Here is an 18362-nt window from a genome sequence, read left to right on the forward strand (position 1 = left end):
ACCTCTGACTCCCACTGACTTTTCCATCAGGTGCTGCCTAGCCCAGCTGTTGACTTAACTGACAGCTGGAGCACAGTCCATCTGGCTCCCAGGAAAAGATCCACCCACACCCTCTCCCACATCGCTCGGAGATTGAGACACAAGTCACCTGCCTGAGGCCTACATGGCTAGGGTGACTGCCCTCTGGGAGTGGAAGGGAAGCTGCCAGTTTCGGTCTCTACTGATAAGGAGTGAGAGAGACATGGTCCGTCCCTAGAGGAGAGGCAACTCCCAGCCCACTTGCTTTTCAGTGCACAAAGCCCAGTCATGAAAGCCACTGACTTTATTGATCTAAAAAACTTTACAAGGACAGTGACTGTTCTGCCCAAAAATGAGCCAAATGGTATCAAACGGACTGAAAGTGAGGGTCGGGGGTGAGGGACGGGGCCAGGACTCCATTCAGGAAAGCTGGTAACTGTCACCAGGGAACTGGCAAGGGAAAAAGGGCGGGGAAGGCATGCAAGAGCGAGAATCCAAAAAAGTTGAAATGGTTAGGGGAGAAAACTCCCAGAAGACCCTGGAGTACGTCGGAGGCGAGTACGACAACAGCAATCATCTTTTCCTTCGTAGAGGGCAGGGGAGGAGTCCCTACTCGGCTGCAAACTCTGGATGAGGGCTGGGGATTGGGAGCTTCCCAGAGAGGATCACAAGAAGGCGTCGCACCACTCTCGCAGGCATCCGAAGCAGTCCCGGGACTGCTTGGCGTTGGCGCCACACGTGTCCTTCAGCCATTCCCGGAAGAGGTCTTCATCTTTCTTTAGCACCAGAAACTGGCCAAGGACAACATAGGCCTGCAAAACAGGGGAAAAGGGTGTGCTGCTCAGTGTTCAGTGAGGGATAAGAGCAAGGCGGCCATTCCTGTGCCATTCAGAGTACACAAGCCCAAGAAGCAGCGTGGGTTTTGCCCCCGTCTCCTCTCCACCAGGTGCCCAGGCTCTGGCAGCCTCTTCAGATTATACCCCACTGTCCACCCCCTAGCAGATGGACTCACTTCCCTCCCACCCCCGCCTGCACCAGGTACAGGCGGCCACCCCACACCTTGTCAAAGCCCCTCTCCTCCAGCTTCTTGCCCAGGACTTCACCAATCCCAGCCAGGCTCCCCACTGGCTTCTCCCCCATGGGCTCTGCCACGAAGTCTCGGTGCTTTTGGGAGGTTGTCATCTTGATCAGGCTTAATCTAGGAATCCCAAAAGAAAGGCAGATTAGGGCTGAAGACCTGGAACTCCTAAGAGCCCATTAGCAATCTCACAGTAAGAGGCAGCCAAGCCAGGGGTTACGATGGCTTGCTCCATCCCCCTCATCCTGAAAGGAGAAAACTGAGATCCAGGGAGACTCTTCCCTACTATTCTGAAAAGGAGTTTCTTCCTGCAGGACCTGGATTTTGATCTTGCCCCAGAGAAAAAACGATCTTGCCTAACAGGTGGCGCAAGCGGGGCAGTGGGAAGATTCCCAGAGGCAGTAGCCAGGACTGCCCGGAAGCTGTCACTCCCTCTGTGACCTTGGCGGAGCCAAGAAGGCACTGACTGCCTGGAACAGCCACTTAGCGTGGAAAGCTAACCAAAGGGTCTCTCTACCTACAGGGCGAAGCGCACACCGAGCGCTGCGAACACCCGCTACGCGCCCACGGGGTTCACGCCGCACCCCAGCTCCGCCCCCACCGCGCGCAGCCGCGACCCGCCCCCTCCCGCGGCCCGGCTTCCACGCGCCGCACCCCGCCCCCTCCCCGCAGCGCGGCCAAGGTCTCCCCCAGGGCCCGCCACAGCGCCTGCGGCCCCTCTCCTCCCCTTCTCCCCGCAATCCCTCTGGCCTCCAGCCAGGGCCCTGCTCCGCGGCTCGCGCTCACCGGCAGCTTCAGTTCCCGTAACGGTTCCTCCCGCCACCCTACCGCTCCCGCGGATACGTCAAGCCACTAGAACTTTCTTCCACTTCCGCTTCCGGGTCGCCTCAGCCGCCTTTAAAAAAAAAAAACTTTCCACGTTGGGCCCTTCTAGCCAGTTAGAGCTATAGAGTTGAGGAGCCACGGACCTCGACGGCGTCCTTAGTAGGCGCTCCTTTCCGCTTCTTCGCGGGAAGCCCTGTCTTCTAAGGTCTCGCTCCTCGAGCAGTTCTGAGGGAGAGAGGCCTCCAGGGAGAGAACTTCCTTTCTGTGCTGCCCGGACCCGGAACTCAAGTACTTAGGCTTGACCGACCTGGCGTGGGGAAGAGTTAGAAGACGGACAAGGGAGGGGACGGGTGGCCGGGAGGCCTCTGAGACAGCGCCGGAAGACGGTTTTCGGAGGGATCTGACTCAGACTCACGTCGCACTCCTCGCAGTGGGACTGATGGGAACTGGGAACGCTGGAGACCTGATTTCAAGGTGACGCTACCGTCGCGGCCGCCGGCAAGTTCCTTTACTGTGTTTTCTTGGCTCAGCCTTGAAGTGAGTCGTGGACGATCCTCTCTCAGCGTCCAGCCTGGACAGCGGGGTTGCTCCGGCAGCGTTCCTGGGAGCCCAGGGCCAGAGACTGAGTGTGGGTGTTTCTCTGAGGGTCTTTTCTCCGGGATAGACAGGGAGGAGGAAGGAGAATGGCAACTAGAGATGACAGTGTTTCCTTCGGAAACCATCAGTCTTAAGGGTACTGGCCCTCGTCTTCTAAGTACGCAAGTCAGAAAAATGCAGATGTCGCAGACGAGCCTGCTCACCTCAACCTTTAATTAACTAGTTCCTGGCTTGGACCATCACGGTGGCCACCTAATTTGTCTCCGGCTGTAGTGTGTTGCCAGACTGAACTTCTCTGTTGTGTGACTATGCCAGACTTGGGGTGTACAAGCGTGTTGAGAAAGATATGATTTATTCCAAACTCCTTCCAGAGAGGTTGCCAGGATGATTTCCTGGAACATGCCTATAGTTTTATATTACACCAGCACGTAAGATTGTAGGAGTTACTTTTTTTTTTTTTTTGAGACGGAGTCTCACTCTGTCGCCCAGGCTGGAGTGCAGTGGCACGATCTCGGCTCACTCTAAGCTCCGCCTCCCGGGTTCACGCCATTCTCCTGCCTCAGCCTCCCAAGTAGCTGGGACTACAGGCGCCCGCCACCACGCCCGGCTAATTTTTTGTATTTTTAGTGGAGACGGGGTTTCACTGTGTTAGGATGGTTTGGATCTCTTGACCTCATGATTCGCCCGCCTCGGCCTCCCAAAGTGCTGGGATTACAGGCGTGAGCCACTGCTCCCTGCCGGAGTTACTTTTACATGACATGCACTGTATTGTCCCATTCTGTAACAGTGCTGTGTTAGCTGTTATTTTTCTGGGACCTAGAGAAGTTGAATAGTTAGGAAATACACGAAGGTAGGATTTGAATCCAGGCAGTTAGACTTCAGAGCCCATGTTCTTAACCAAGACACCGTGTCACCCCTCAGTAAAAGGCCCCTCCCCATCTTCAGAACAGTCCTGGGTTCTGAGCCTGCCATCCAAGGAACTCAGGAGGAGGAGTTGACAGCCTCTTCATTCCTAACCACTCTGGGACAACTTCAGCATGTCTCAGGCCACCAAGAGGAAGCATGTGGTGAAGGAGGTGCTGGGGGAGCACATCGTGCCCTCCGACCAGCAGCAGATTGTCAGGGTGAGTGGCTTTGGGCACAAGCTGCTCTGCTCCCCACCCCTCCAGCCCTGGAGGGCTCCTGGGGTGGTGGCAGGGTGCGCGTGGCTGAGAGAGTGTTTGACCGATGAGACTGATTCTTGGTCTCTCCTGAACCAGGTACTCAGGACCCCAGGGAACAATCTGCATGAGGTGGAGACAGCCCAAGGGCAGCGCTTCCTGGTGAGCATGCCCTCCAAATACCGCAAGAACATCTGGATCAAGAGAGGTGAGAGGATCACTCCTGTAATCCCAGCACTTTGAGAGGCTGAGGTGGGAGGATCGCTTGAGACCATCCTGGGCAGCATAATGAGACCTTGTCTCTACAAAAAGTAAAAAATTAGTTGGGCACGTGCCTGTGATCCCAGCTACTCGGGAGGCTGAGGTCTGAGAATCACTTGAGCCTGGGAGGTGGAGGCTGCAGTCACCTCTGATCATGCTATTGCATTCCAGCCTGGGCAACAGAGCAAGACCCTGTCTCAAAAAAAAAAAAAAAGAAAAAGGGAGGTGAGAGAGGCAGCCCTCTGTAGGAGATAGAATCACTTCCTATGGCTTTGGCTTTCCTTATTGCAGGCAGGCCTGACTTTGCCTTTTCTCTTCTTACCTACAGGGGACTTTCTCATTGTTGACCCCATTGAAGAGGGAGAAAAGGTGAAGGCTGAGATCTCGTTTGTGCTCTGCAAGGACCACGTGCGCTCCCTGCAGAAGGAGGGCTTTTGGTAGGTGGTCCCCTTGATCACTGACTCTCTGGCTTCTGAAGGCATTGCCTTCCTAGCTTGGGAATTAGGGGAGGGAAGGTCATGGCATCCCAGGCAGAGACAGCTGGAAACAGCTCTTTTGTGAGAAATTGATTTGTCCTCCCTGACTTTGCTCATCTCTTGGCATAGGCCTGAGGCCTTCTCTGAAGTGGCTGAGAAACACAACAACAGGAACAGGTGAGGAACAAGCCTTGCGGTGGGGCACATGGAAAATGAGGGGTTCATGCTTTGGTGCCTTGAGGGAAAAATAGAGCCTTTTTTCCTCCTTACATAGGGTATCTGTTGAGAGCTCCTACGTATGTGGTACATAGTTATGAATGTGGCTTGAAGGTCAGATTCTCTGGGTTAAAATCCTGACTTTGCCACTTAAAGCTGAATGACTTTAAGCACGTCATTTAATTCCTTCAAACTCTATTTTCCTTATATATAAAATGGGAGTGTTGTGAGGATTAAAGAAGTGGATGGCTTGTAAAATTGCTTAGTGCAGCATCTGGTGTGTGATGCAGGTTCATTAAGCGTTAGTTGGTGGTCATAGAATCATTCCTGACTGAAACAAATGGCTGTGGCACACGTTTGGGGAGTGGGGTCAGTCTTTAGCCTGTTTCTCTGGCCAAGTTTCCCCACTGTTTGCTCTGCCTCTGTCCCTTGTTTTAGTCTTTAAAGGGTGCTGTAGGGCCCTGACTGCTGGGCCGGATGATCCTCCTTTTTTTGGAACTCCTTGATTGTAGATCTGGTTTTCTCAGAAGGTGCTGGGCTAACTCTGCTCTCTTCCCTTCGTGCAGACAAACTCAACCAGAACTCCCAGGTGAGCCACAGTTATCAGGAGAGGAGTCCAGCTCAGAAGATGATTCTGACCTGTTTGTTAACACAAACCGCAGACAGTATCATGAGAGTGAGGAGGAGAGCGAAGAGGAGGAGGCTGCCTGAGACTCCAGGATCCACTTTTCTACTTGCTCAGGGACTGGCCCCTTGCTCTTCTGGGCTTGGACATTCCCAGGGTGCTCTGCAGATCTTCACCCCTGGGTGAGGACAAAGCAGGGCCCCTCTCTGAACTGATGTTTTGATTAGGAGAATTAAACCCCTGGTGGGTTGGTAGCTTGTTCTGGTGTCTGAGTGGCTCTCTCGGGGGACGGAGACTTGTGGTGAAGTGAAGAACTGCTCCCTGGTAGAGACCTTGTGACTAGGTGGGCTGAATGGGAAGGAAATGGGAAATGGCTGGAGACTTTCCCAGGTGGTTTGTTCTTTCTTACTGGGCACTTAGAAAGTGCCAGGCCCTGCGCTGGGCCTCCTTGCATGTGTGTAACAGCTGGGAGCACTCCTGCTTCCTTGCCTGCTTGCAGTTCATACCGATTCAAGCATTCAGGATGACAGCCCTAGGACCTAACACCCACCTGCCTCTAAGACGCTCAGGAGCCCATGGTGCCTCGTGCTCTTCTCCCCGCCTTTCTAGTCACCCTGCGTACGGGAGTGCTCACCTCCAGCCACTGTGTCCGTCCCCACATGCCATCCCGTCTCTCCCACCACTCTTCACCATCCATCACCTCCAGAAGGTGGCTGGCAAATCTTTCTATCCTTACCTTTGTTTTGAATGGTCCAGCCATCTGACTTTATTTGAAACTTGATTATTCCCTGAGGACATTGATTGTCTTGTAACCTTTTAAATGGAGGCTGCTTTTCCACTCTCACCCTTCATCCTTCTAACCAGCCCTGACATTCTCATGATTAACCTTCTGTCTTCACTTCCCTCTTGCGTAGCATCAGTTCCATGGTCCACCCTACACCCCCGTCTCCCTCCATTCTGTTCAGCTAGTAAAACCCTAACCCTGGGTAAACCCAGTCATTCACCTCTGCCCAAACCCAAGTCACCGTCATTAGGTGAGAAAACAGCCAGCCTGGCCACCCGTTGTACCTTAAGTTTATCGTTACAAACCTCAGATGGACACTAAGCACTGCCCAGTGGATCTACTCTGGGATGTCTATTTCGAAACTTCTGTCTTATCTATCAATTCCCCCTTCTTGTGGTAGTTACCACAACCCATGCCTCATTAAGAAACAGCAGCTATCAGAGGGAACACCTGCCTCCCCGTTACCACCTCTGCAGATGTGCTCACATACCTTCCCGTTGTAAGCCAGTGGGACTTAAACCTTACTTCTTGTGCTTCAAAGCCCCCCCCCCCCCTTTTTTTTTGAGACAGATTCTACCTGTGTTGCTCACTGGAGTGCAGTGGTGTAGTCTCCGCTCACTGTAACCTTCACCTACCGGGTTCAAGTAATTCTCCTGCCTCAGCCTCCCAAGTAGCTTGGACTATAGGCGTGCACCACCACACCTGGCTAACGTTTTGTATTTTTCGGAGAGGTGGGGTTTTGCCATGTTGCCCAGGCTGGTCTCAAACTCCTGACCTTAAGTGAGCCTCCTGCTTCAGCCTCCCAAACTGCTGGGATTACAGGTGCGTGCCGCCGTGCCTGGCTAATTTTTGTATTTTCAGTAGAGACAAGATTTTGCCATGTTGGCCAGGCTGGTCTTGAACTCCTGACCTCAAGTGGTCTACCCACCTCGGCCGCCTAGAGTGCTGAAGTTACAGGTGTGAGCCACTGTGCCCGGCCTCTTTTGCTTTCTTAAAGACTTTGGTCGGGTATATGTGTTGTTGGGTTTTGTTCTGTTTGGGTTTGGGTGTTTGATTCTTTTGTTTTTTTGTTTTGTGTTTTTGGCCGTCCTGTCTACTGGATATGATGTGTTAGTGCCAAGCGTGCTGTAGAATCTCCCATTTCAGAAACAGGCGTGAAAACCTGTACTGATTCCCACGTCTTCCAGGTATCACTTCATTTATCTGTTTCTCATTTACTTCCTCTTATAGTGTGGCTTTAAACATATATACATCTGTATATATGTATGAATATACATGTATAAAATATATAGATATATATACAAAAAATAGAAGACATGGGTTAAAGATATGTATGTGTGTGTATCTATAATTCATCTGAAGTTGTTTTTTCTGAGAGGTAGCAAACTTCTAAAGGGAAAGTCACTTGTCCCTATACTATTTCTTGGATGGTTCATTCTTTGCTCACTGGAAATATCTTTTTTGAGACAGAGTCTTGCTCTGTCACCCAGGCTGGAGTGCAGTGGCGCAATCTCGGCTCACTGCAAGCTCTGCCTCCCAGGTTCGTGCCCTTCTCCTGCCTCAGCCACCCAAGTAGCTGGGACTACGGGCGCCCACCATCACGCCTGGCTAATTTTTTGTATTTTTTTAATAGAGATGGAGTTTCACTGTGTTAACCAGGATGGTCTCGATCTCCTGACCTCGTGATCCGCCCACCTTGGTGTCCCAAAGTGCTGGGATAACAGGCATGAATCACCGTTCCCGGCCCTATTTTTTATTTTATTTTTAAATAAATATTGTAGAAAAATTAACAGTTTTTCATCTTCCTATCCAGAAATGAGGTATGTTCTTTGGTAAGGTGGTGTGATCTTCAGATGGGCTTTTACTTCCAATTTGATTTAGTCTTTGGAGTTTTATGAAAGTCCTAGTTACTGGTAGTGAAGGATCTGTGGAAATCACCTTTGCCCATCCCTGGCATCCACCTGTGTGTCCCTCTTTGTGTTGCCCACCTTGTTGAATGCGCAGTTCTTCAGTTGATCTTGTGGCTTTCTAGATAGCCAAATGGTATCCCACTAATGGCAGTTTCATTTCCTCCTTTACACTCATGTCTATTTCTCATGAATCTCGGAGGCCAGGACCTCCAGTGTGATGTTGCATGGCACCCTTGATTGCCCCTTTCTCAGTGGGAATGGTTTTCACGTTGCGTCCTGAGGTAGGACGCTTGCTCTGGGCTTCCAGTAGATGATCTTCATTAGGCTGAAGATGTTTTCTTCTGTTCTAGCTTATTGGGTTTTTTCTTTTTTTCCCCTTCCCTTTTGTTTAACAGTGATGAATGTTGACGTCTATGGAGCAAATCAAAAGATTTTATTGTGTGATTGTACTGAATTACAGTAATAGGTTTCCTAATGTTGAACGCACCTTGCATTCTGATATAAACCTTGCTTAGTTTTACAGTATGTTACTTATTTACTTGGGAGTTTTTGTCTCTGTCCCTGGGCCAGTCCCCTCCCTTGTTTTAAAAAATGACCTTCCTGTTCTATTTCGGTATTAGCTTTATGGTAGCCTTGCAAATGAGTTTGGAGACGTCTTTTTCTTCAGGCTTGAATTGTTTATAGACCAGGCATTTGTTTCTTCATCGTTTTGTAGAACTTGTTTACAAAAACATCTGTGCTGGATACTTTTTTCAGGGGTTGATCTTTGCCTTTTAGTTTATTCAGTTGTGTTCTGTCTACAGTTTTCTATCCTTGAGTCAATTTTGATAATTCGTATCATTCTAGGATCGTATTTCATATATATTTAAACTTTTTGGGCAAAAGGTCTTGCATAATATTTGTATTGTTTGGAACTTTCTTTTTTTGTTTGTTTGTTTTGTTTTTGAGGCAGAGTCTCGCCGTGTTGTCCAGGCTGGAGTGCAGTGGTGTAGTATCGGCTCACTGCAACCTCCACATTCCGGGTTCAAGTGATTCTCCTGTCTCCGCCTCCTGAGTAGCTGGGATTACAGGCGCCCACCACCATGCCCGGCTGATTTTTGTATTTTTAGTAGAGATGGGGTTTCGCCATGTTGACCAGGCTAGTCTCAAACACCTGACCTCAGGTGATTGGCCCCCCTTGGCCTCCCAAAGTGCTGGGATTACAGGTGTGAGGCACCATGCCTGGCCTATATGGAACTTTCTTCTAAATGACAAAATTGAACTTAAATTAGAAGTAAACAAGGCTCGTTGACCTGAAGTCTCTGAGTGGCACGCTTCGGACAGGGTAAGCCAATGCCAGCAGCACGATTCCTCAGGCTCTCTCATTTATCTCTGTCATCTCTGCTCCCAGCTGATCAATGTCTTTCCCTCTTACAGATGTTTTCTGTATGAAGCTTGAGTTTATACACAGAGATCCTTCTTGAGGATCCCTGTATTTCAGTGAAGAGCAGTGGGTCTTCCTCAGGTCACTTGCTGTGCTGGAGCAGTCACTGCAGCCAGGGCTGGGGGTAGGAGGGTGTGGAGGACTGGGGTGGGGCAGGATGAGCCACAAGTAATTCTTATATGTTTCCCATGGAATAGAGAGGTTCTTTTACCAGAAAAAGTGGGGCAAGGGATGAGGGCAGGTGAAATCAAGAAACACATGTTTATATTTTGTGTTTTATTTGGCTAGCTTTGCAAGAGGTCTTCCTTACTGGCCTTTTCCTTCGTTTCTTTGAGTTTGTTTGCTCATTCTGGATTCTTGAGATGTGTGCTTAGCTAACTTAATTTCAATTTGTTTTCTAATATATTCAGGGCTATACGTTTTCCTCTAAATAGTCCTCTGTTGCCCACTTTGTGTGTGTGTTTTTTTTTTTTTGGCCTTGTATCTGTAAGCTTGGTCTTATGTTTTTCTTCAGCTCTCTCAGTGATACTGTGATCCACCTAGTAACATCTTTCTTTTCCCCCTAAAACCTTTTTGTTTCCACTTCTTCATCTCTTACCAGCCATTCAGCTTCTATGGGCTGTAACTAAGGGTCCTGATGGAGGCAGGGTCCTTGTATTCTGCATGATACTTTCCTGTGTCATTCTCTGAAGCTGAATTCTACCTCTGTTCTCCCAACGGAATGGTGGGATCCAACCATGTATGAGTCGATCTCCCAGAGTGAGCTGAGATCTGACGTTAAGAGCCCCTTGTCCCGATGTCATGGCCAGTCCCTGTGACTGGCTGCCTAATAGTACTTACTGGCTTCTCTTGCAGTTATGCTTGAGACTTTGTGGCCCTTCAGACTCCGCACCTCTGTCACTTCAGGACTAACCTCTACAGCCAGGTCATTTCCACCACGGCTTCCCCGTGTGGCCCAGTGCACTTTCCTCCCTTGCCACCCAGCCACCCCTATGTGTGTGCCAAGGAGCACAGATGGCAATCTGAGCTCACCACATGGATTTCCTCCTCTAATCTGTAAATGTGGTGGAATATCATCAATTTCGCACGTTAAAATATCCTTGCATTCCTGGAAGAAGATAGTCATGATGGATTTGTTATTATACTGCCGGATTTGGTTCTCTGGTATTTTGGCATCCAGGTGTATAGGTGAAATGGTTTAAGCTTTTTCTTTTCTGTAGTGCCCCCACCCTTTGTTTTGTATCAAGGTTATACCAGCTTCATAAAATAAGTTGAAAAGTGTTTTCCCTTTATTTTCATTACGAGAGTTTGTATAAGATTGGAATTTTGCATTTCTAAAATTTTTGGTAAAGCTTGCTGTAAAACCAACCATGCCTGGTGTTTTTTTTTTAGGTGAGTGGGCAGGTAGGTTGAAACTAAATTGTCAGTGGTGATAGATTACTCAGGTGTTCTGTTCTTCAGTCATCTTTTCAAGGAAAAAATTTTTATATTATTTATTTATTTATTTTTGAGACAGGATCTTGCTCTGTCACCCAGGCTGGAGTGGAGGGGCACCATCTCTGCTCACTGAAACCTCCGCCTCCCAGGTTCAAGTGATTCTCATGCCTCAGCCTCCCGAACAGCTGGGATTACAGGTGTGCGCCACCATGCCCGGCTCATTTTTGTATTTTTAGTAGAGACAGGGTTTCACCATGTTGGCCAGGCTGGTCTCAAACTCCCGATCTCAGGTGATCTGTCCACCTCAGCCTCCCAAATTGCTGGCATTACAGGCATGAGCCACCGCACTCAGCCCCCATATTTTCTCATGTTTGCTATGGCTTCAAATTTACTGGTACAGAGTTATTTGTATGATTGCCTTATGTTTGTAATCTTGGCTGTATCCAAAGTTATGTCCCCCTTTTTATATGTAATATTGTTTATTTGTGCTTTCTCTCTGTTATACCCGGTCAATCTTGGCAGAAGGTCATTATTAGTCTTTTCTAAGCACCAGCTTTTTGTTGTCATTCTTTGTCATTGGTATTTCATTAATTGCTGCTCTTACCATATTTCCCACTTATACTCCCTTTGTTTTTTGTTTGTTTTTGTTTTTCTGTCATAACCAATGGGAAACAAACCAATCCCTCTGGGTTTATCCTATAGTTCTTTTTCTTTCTCCTTTCTTTTGTTTTGTTTTGTTTCTGAGACGGAGTCTTGCTCTGTCACCCAGGCTGGAGTTTAGTGGTGTGATCTCAGCTCACTGCAACCCCTGCTTCCCAGGTTCAAGGAATTCTCCTGCCTCAGCCTCCCAAGTAGCTGGGATTACAGGCATCTGCCACCACACCGGCTTATTTTTGTATTTTTAGTAGAGACAGGGTTTCACCATGTTGGCCAGCTGGTCTCGAACTCTGACCTCAGGTGATCTGCCCACCTCGGCCTCCCAAAGTGCTGGGATTACAGGCGTGAGCCACTGTGCCCAACCCCTGTAGTTCTTTTTCTGACCCTTTTGGTTACTTTTCAGCTTTACCTCCCCCTCACCCCAAACTATTTTAGAGAATTTTCAAACCTAAAGAAAAAGGTGAAAGAATTGTGAAATAAGTCTTGTTTGCCTTTCAGCAGGGTCACCAGTTGAACATTTTGCCATGTTCTATTTCTCTACACATGCACACATGCATACAGTTTTTACTTTTTTTTTTTTTTTTGAGATGGAATTTTGTTCTAGTTGCCCAGGCTGGAGTACAGTGGTGTAATCTCAGCTCACTGCAAACTCTGCCTCCCGGGTTCAAGTGATTCTGCTTCCTCAGCCTGCTGATTAGCTGGGATTACAGGCGCCCGCCACCATGCCCGGCTAATTTTTTGTATTTTTAGTAGAGACAGGGTTTCACTGTGTTGGCCAAGCTGGTCTCAAACTCCTGACCTCATGATCCGCTGGCTTCAGCTTCCCAAAGTGCTGGGATTACAGGCATGAGCCACTGCACCCGGCCGATTTTTGTATTTTTAGTAGAGACAGGGTATCTGACCTGTGGCTAGGCTGATCTCGAACTCCTGAATTCAGGTAATCCACCCGCCTTGGCTTCCCAAAGTGCTGGGATTACAGGCGTGAGCCACTGCGCCCAACCTCCTTTCTTTTTAAGGCTGAATAATGCATATAGACCACATTTTGTTTATCCATTTATCCACTGATGGATGTTGGGGTGGCCTCCACCTTTTGGCTATTGGGAATAATGCTGCTGTGAACATGGGTGTACAAATGTCTCTGAGACCCTACCTTCAGTTCATGTGGGTATATATCCAAAAGTGGAATTGCTGGCTCATATAGTAATTCTATTTTTAATCTTTTCAGGAATCACCATTCCGTTTTCCATGACAGTTGCACCGCTTTACATTCCCACCAACAGCGCGCGAGGGTTCCAATTCCTCCCCATCCGAGGGTTCCAGTTCCTCCCCATCCGAGGGTTCCAGTTCCTCCCCATCCTTGGCGACACTTGCTGTTTTCTGTTTTTTGTTTTCACAATAGCCATTCTAATGTGTATGGAGTATCTAGTATTTTACTTATAGCTTAGTTTTGAATATTTTCTAATTTCGATTATGGTTCCTGTTTTGGTCTATAAATTATTATATTTAAACTTTTTTTTTTTTTTTTGAGAATCTTGCTCTTGTTGCCCAGCTGGAGTGCAATGGTGCGATCTTGGCTCACTGCAACCTCTGCCTCACAGGTTCAAGCCATTCTTCTGCCTCAGCCTCCTGAGTAGCTGGGATTACAGGCACCCACCACCATGCCTGGCTAATTTTTATATTTAGTAGAGACGGGGTTTCGAGACCAGGCTGGTCTCGAACTCCTGACCTCAGGTGATCCACCCGCCTCGGCCTACCAAAATGTTGGGATTACAGGCATGAGCCACTGAGTCTGGCCTATATTTAAACATTTTGGTTGGGTGTGGTGGCACATGCCTGTAATCCCAGCTACTTGAGAGGCTGAAGGGAAAGGATTGCTTAAGCCCTTGAGGAATTTAAAGCCAGCCTGGGTGACATAGTGAGACTCCATTTCTATAAAAAATTAAAAGTCAAGAATAATTAAATATTTAGTTGGTTATTTTTAATAATGTGAGCAGCTTCAAACCCACCACCACAAAATAAAAGCTAGGACTTTAACAATAACCCAAGCAACATACTCTGCCTCCCATCCTACCCTGACCATCCCATTCTCCGCTGTCCCACCCAAGGCAACCATCATCCAAATTCCGTGTGCACTTGTTTTCTTTTTACATGGTTTGCTTTATTTTTCCTTATTTTATTTATTTATTTATTTGTTTATTTATTTACTTTTTGAGATGGAGTCCTGCTCTTGTCGCCCAGGCTGGAGTGCAATTGTGCGATCTTGGCTCACTACAACCTCCACCTGCTGGATTCAAGGGATTCTCCTGCCTCAGCCTCCCAAGTAGCTGGGATTACAGGTGCGCACCACCACGCTTGACTAATTTTTTTGTATTTTTAGTAGAGACAGGATTTCACCATGTTGGTCAGGCTGGTCTCAAACTCCTGCCCTCAGGTGATCCACCCGCCTTGGCCTCCCACAGTGCTGGGATGACAGGTGTAAGCTGCCGTGCCCGGCCTGGTGCTTCATCTTCAGTAGTTGCCCAGCTGTCCCCTAGGAAAGTGACTTGGGTCACAGAACCCTGGATTTTGTCTTCATTCAAGGCCCAGCCATCTCTACTGACCTGTGTCTGAGAAGCATGCAGAGAAGTTTGGGTGGTTTCCTCAGTGGGAGCCGCTCTCAGAAAATCATTGATAAAGCAAGAAGTCAGGACACCACGGACACCACCAGCGGTTCATGCTGTGCATGTGTTTGATCCACTGGCGACATTTGCAAGAGAATCCAGAAGTCCCTGTGGGAGGTGTGGAGGCATGCCGCATGCCTCACCTGCTGACACTGAAGAATGAAGAATTAGCAGTAGAGGCTGGGCGTGGTGGCTCACGCCTGTAATCCCAGCACTTTGGGAGGCCAAGGCAGGTGGATCACCTGAGGTCAGGAGTTCGAGACCAGCCTGCCCAACTGGTAAAACCCTGTCTCTACTAAAAAAATACAAAAATTAGCCAGGAGTGGTGGTGCACACCTGTAATCCCAGCTACTCGGGAGGCTGAGATGGGAGAATCACTTGAACCCAGGAAGGAAGGCAGAGGTTGCAGTGAGCCGAGATGGCGCCACTGCACTCCAGACTGGGCAAGAGCAAGACTCCATCCAAAAAAAAAAAAAAATAGCAGTGCCCAGGGCTGTACACCAGGTGCCAGTACTGGCAGCAATTCTTTCAGTTATTGTGATAGATTCTCATGATGATAGAATACTCACTTTGTTATTTAACCCTTGCTAATCCACAAAAAGTTGCCAAGTACCAGAATCCTTTGTTACTAACCAGACCAGGCTGTTCATTCTTGAACAGCATTGGGGCATCACTTTGTTTTAATAACTCTTGTATGAGAAGAGCACTGTCTTTTCCTCCTGGTAGCAATGTGGCTCCAACTACTGGCTGATGTAAGAAGGTACAGGCAGTTCCTGGCTGTGTATTCAACTGACATTTAGAGAAGCCACCAGCAGAGGTCACCCTAAGCACGTAAAACCAGCAAGTCAGCACCTTGCCTCGGGCTACAGAACCCTAAAATATCGAACCTAGTAACACAGTCTCCTAAGGGAGCTGTATTCTTGGTCCAATCAAAAGGTCCACATGCCCCAGCCACAGTTAGGACGCTGGTGAACCACTGCGAACACAAGCTCCATGCCCGCAGAGATGGATTCACTCACCAGGTATGGTCAGAAGTGGCCTTCCTCCCCAGCAGCATTTATAAGCTGGAGTACAGTGCTTGGAGGGTGGTGGGGAACTGCCCTGGTTTGTTTTTTTTTATTTTGTGGGGGATTGAGTGTCACTCTTGTTGCCCAGGCTGGAGTGCAGTGGCGCGATGGCTCACCACAACCTCCGCCTACTGGATTCAAGCGATTCTCCTGCCTCAGCCTCCCGAGTAGCTGGGATTACAGGCAGGTGCCACCACGCCTGGCTAATTTTGTATTTTTAGTAGAGATGGGGTTTCTCCATGTTGGTCAGGCTGGTCTCGAACTCTAGACCTCAGGTGATCTGCCCGCCTCAGCCTCCCAAAGTGCTGGGATTACAGGCGTGAGCCACTATGCCCGGCTGCCCTGGTCTTTCAGTTAGAAAGCACCCAAATTGAGGTGCAGGAGGACTCACGTGGCGGTATCGGTATCTGGACAAGGATGAGGTACCCCTGTAGTTATTGTCTGAGGATTCAGGGAGCCTGGGACCTGGTAGGTTGGCAGCAAGGAGGGGCTGGTGAGACCTAAGAACTGTGGCCTCTGAAGGGATCCTCTCCCCAGCGCCCCTCAGCACATGTATTCAGCTCCTCTTCTAGTGACTGCTGAAGCTTTCAGGCCTTCGGGGGTTTTGCCTCCCTGCATTCTTCTCTGAAGGCTCCAAGTGCCTTCTTTCATGTGGGTCCCCCAGGCACCTCATGTCTTCCATAATTCAGCTTTCGGGAATGGAGGTCTGTCTTATCGATCCTACTCATGATCTGTGGCCACACCCTTCCTTCCTTCCTCCTGCCCTCCCTTCCTTCCTTGCTTTGCGATCTAGGCTCACTGCAAACTCCAGCCCCTGGATTCAAGAGATTCTCCTGCTCCACCCTCCTGAGTAGCTGGGATTACAGGCACCCGCCACCACGCCTGGCTAATTTTTTGTATTTTTAGTAGAGAGGGGGTTTCACCATGTTGGTCAGGCTGGTCTTGAACCCTTGACCTCAGGTGATCCACCCGCCTCAGCCTCCCAAAAGTGCTGGGATTACAGGCATGAGCCACTGCACCCAGCCCACACATTCCTTTTGTGGGGGTGGGGCCGCAGGGAGACCTGTCCATCTGTCCTCCTGCTTCTTGCTTCTCCCTTTCATTTTGGCCAGGGTTGACAAATCAGCCATTTCTGAGGACCCCTCGTCTCTGCCTCCTCCCCAAGGTGGAGTGTGCACTGGCACAGAAGGGCTGTGTTGCTTCTCTCACTCCCCCTGAACAGGTGCCTGGGGAGGGAAAGGTCTGGGACCCGAGGCAGAGCAGGTGGCATGCTTTGTATGTTGGGCAGGGGTGAGGTGGGGAGGACACTGGCAAGGCTTGTTAAGGCCGGGAGGTACGGGGCTCAGGGACTCAGAGAATCAACATGCAATGACAGCATTGGTGTGTCTGGGGCTCAGGGAGAGGAAATGGGACCCAGCCTGGCCTGAGTGGAGACCCTGAGTAGGGCCAACTCCGTCTTCTCAGTGTGTTTGGGCTTTGGAGACATGCCCAAGGCAGGACAGCACTGATTCTCACCATAGCCGTGGGGGCCAGGACGGCTGTCTCCTCCCTACACCACAGTGAAGACATTCAGACCAACAGAATATAGGAGTTTATCACCAACAGACAGAAGGAAACAAACCAGAAACAACGAAAAGATTTGACTATCAGCATTTTATTAATATCACAAAATATGTTAAGAGCGCTTACCATCTTTTTGTCTGATCTGGAGTAGTTTAAATAGCATTTGAATGGTGTATTGTCTAAAGGTAAAGCCTTTAGATAATAAACTTTTTTTTTTTTTTTGGTATGGAGTCTCACTCTGTCACCCAGGCTGAAGTGCAATGGCACGATCTCAGCTCACTGTAGCCTTCGCCTCCCAGACCCCAAGTGATTCTCCTGCCTCAGCCTCCTGAGTAACTGGGATTACAGGCACCTGCCACCACGCCCAGCTAATTTTGTATTTTTACTACAGACAGGGTTTCCCCATGTTGGCCAGGCTGGTCTCCAACTGCTGACCTCAGGTGATCTGCCCACTTTGGCCTCCAAAAGTGCTGGGATTAAAGGTGTGAGTCCCCGTGCCGGTCAATAAACTTTTGAAGTTTTAAAAACATCTAGGCTTGGTGCCTTTTTTGATGTGTCAAAAAATAACCACAGCAAAGATTTACATTGTTTTTAGCTTTGGAAAATGGATAGCTCTTTATTAGAAGGCACTGTAGTGGGAAGACAGCAAGTTACAGGCCTAGGAAATGAAGAACTTCAGAGAAGAGAGGAAGGAGAAGGCAAAACCAGTGAGCTAGTTCCTTATGCCATATGTGAGTCACCACAGGAAGAGTTTACGAACTTGCACTCATTCTCATGCTGGCCTTTTTTTTTTTTTCCCCCCCCCGAGACGGAGTCTTGCTCTGTCGCCCAGGCTGGAGTGCAGTGGCGCGATTTCGGCTCACTGTAAGCTCCGCCTCCTGGGTTCACAGCATTCTCTTGCCTCAGCCTCCCGAACAGCTGGGACGACAGGCGCCCGCCACCACACCCAAGTAGTTTTTTGTAGTTTTAGTAGAGATGGAGTTTCACCGTGTTAACCAGGATGGTCTTGATCTGCTGATCTCATGATCCGCCCACCTCAGCCTCCCAAAGTGGTGGGATTACAGGCATGAGCCACCACGCCCAGCCATGCTGGCCAATTTTATATTTATGTCATTATGTAAAATGATGCTTTTTTTTTTTTTTTTTTTTTTTTGATACAGAGCCTCACTCAGTCGCCCAGGATGAAGTACAATGGCACCATCTCAGCTCACTGCAACCTCTACCTCCCAGGTTAAAGTGATTCTTATGCCTTAGCCTCCTGAGTAGTTGGGACTACAGGTGTGTGCCACAAGCCCGGCTAATTTTTGTATTTTAGTATAGATGGAGTTTCACCATGTTGGCCAGCCTGGTCTCGAACTCCTGACCTCAAGTGATCTACCCACCATGGCCTCCCAAAGTGGTGGTATTACAGGCGTGAGCCACTGCACCCAGCCAATGCTTGTTATATCTTAACATGAACTCAACATCAATTTTTTTTCTTGAATACTGTTATGTATACAAGAAAGTGCACAAATAATACATTCTCACAAAGTGAGCACTCCCTTATCCAGCACCCAGATCAAGAGACAAAACAGCTCCCCAAAGAAAGCCCCGTGAGGTTTTGCA

The 18362-nt window shown here is 48.9% G+C and overlaps 3 protein-coding genes across 8 annotated transcripts in view; 2 read left to right on the top strand and 1 right to left on the bottom strand.

Moving 5' to 3' along the window:
• LOC111533669 (pyruvate carboxylase, mitochondrial-like) overlaps positions 1–18362 on the top strand; it is a 1148173-nt gene that overhangs the window by 930409 nt on the left and 199402 nt on the right. The gene's annotated exons all lie outside the window — the stretch shown is intronic.
• On the bottom strand, positions 305–2199 carry BANF1 (BAF nuclear assembly factor 1). The gene is made up of 4 exons (XM_023186268.1): positions 2065–2199; positions 1883–1991; positions 1078–1216; positions 305–830 (listed from the first exon to the last, which is right to left on the bottom strand). Exons 3-4 carry the CDS (start codon positions 1198–1200, stop codon positions 684–686), a joined length of 270 nt encoding a protein of 89 aa, XP_023042036.1. The 5' UTR covers positions 1201–1216; positions 1883–1991; positions 2065–2199; the 3' UTR covers positions 305–683.
• On the top strand, positions 2285–5516 carry EIF1AD (eukaryotic translation initiation factor 1A domain containing). 6 transcript variants are annotated; one of them, XM_023186264.1, is made up of 6 exons: positions 2285–2419; positions 3440–3642; positions 3778–3886; positions 4268–4376; positions 4545–4592; positions 5198–5516. In XM_023186264.1, exons 2-6 carry the CDS (start codon positions 3556–3558, stop codon positions 5340–5342), a joined length of 498 nt encoding a protein of 165 aa, XP_023042032.1. In that variant the 5' UTR covers positions 2285–2419; positions 3440–3555; the 3' UTR covers positions 5343–5516. The 6 variants fall into 6 exon arrangements, with proteins under 6 accessions (XP_023042032.1, XP_023042031.1, XP_023042030.1 ...); XM_023186263.1 differs by having other exon boundaries at positions 3464–3642; XM_023186262.2 differs by having other exon boundaries at positions 2305–2549.

The sequence above is a fragment of the Piliocolobus tephrosceles genome, chromosome 13 (genome assembly GCF_002776525.5).
Source record: "Piliocolobus tephrosceles isolate RC106 chromosome 13, ASM277652v3, whole genome shotgun sequence".
Taxonomy (NCBI): domain Eukaryota; kingdom Metazoa; phylum Chordata; class Mammalia; order Primates; family Cercopithecidae; genus Piliocolobus; species Piliocolobus tephrosceles.

Coding starts and splice junctions, on each gene's coding strand:
- BANF1 (XM_023186268.1), bottom strand. CDS start 1,200: ATGACAACCTCCCAAAAGCACCGAGACTTCGTGGCAGAGCCCATGGGG. Junction 831..1,077: donor AGGAGAGGGGCTTTGACAAG/GTGTGGGGTGGC, acceptor CCTGTTTTGCAG/GCCTATGTTGTCCTTGGCCA.
- EIF1AD (XM_023186264.1), top strand. CDS start 3,556: ATGTCTCAGGCCACCAAGAGGAAGCATGTGGTGAAGGAGGTGCTGGGG. Junction 3,643..3,777: donor ACCAGCAGCAGATTGTCAGG/GTGAGTGGCTTT, acceptor CTCCTGAACCAG/GTACTCAGGACCCCAGGGAA. Junction 4,377..4,544: donor CTGCAGAAGGAGGGCTTTTG/GTAGGTGGTCCC, acceptor CTCTTGGCATAG/GCCTGAGGCCTTCTCTGAAG.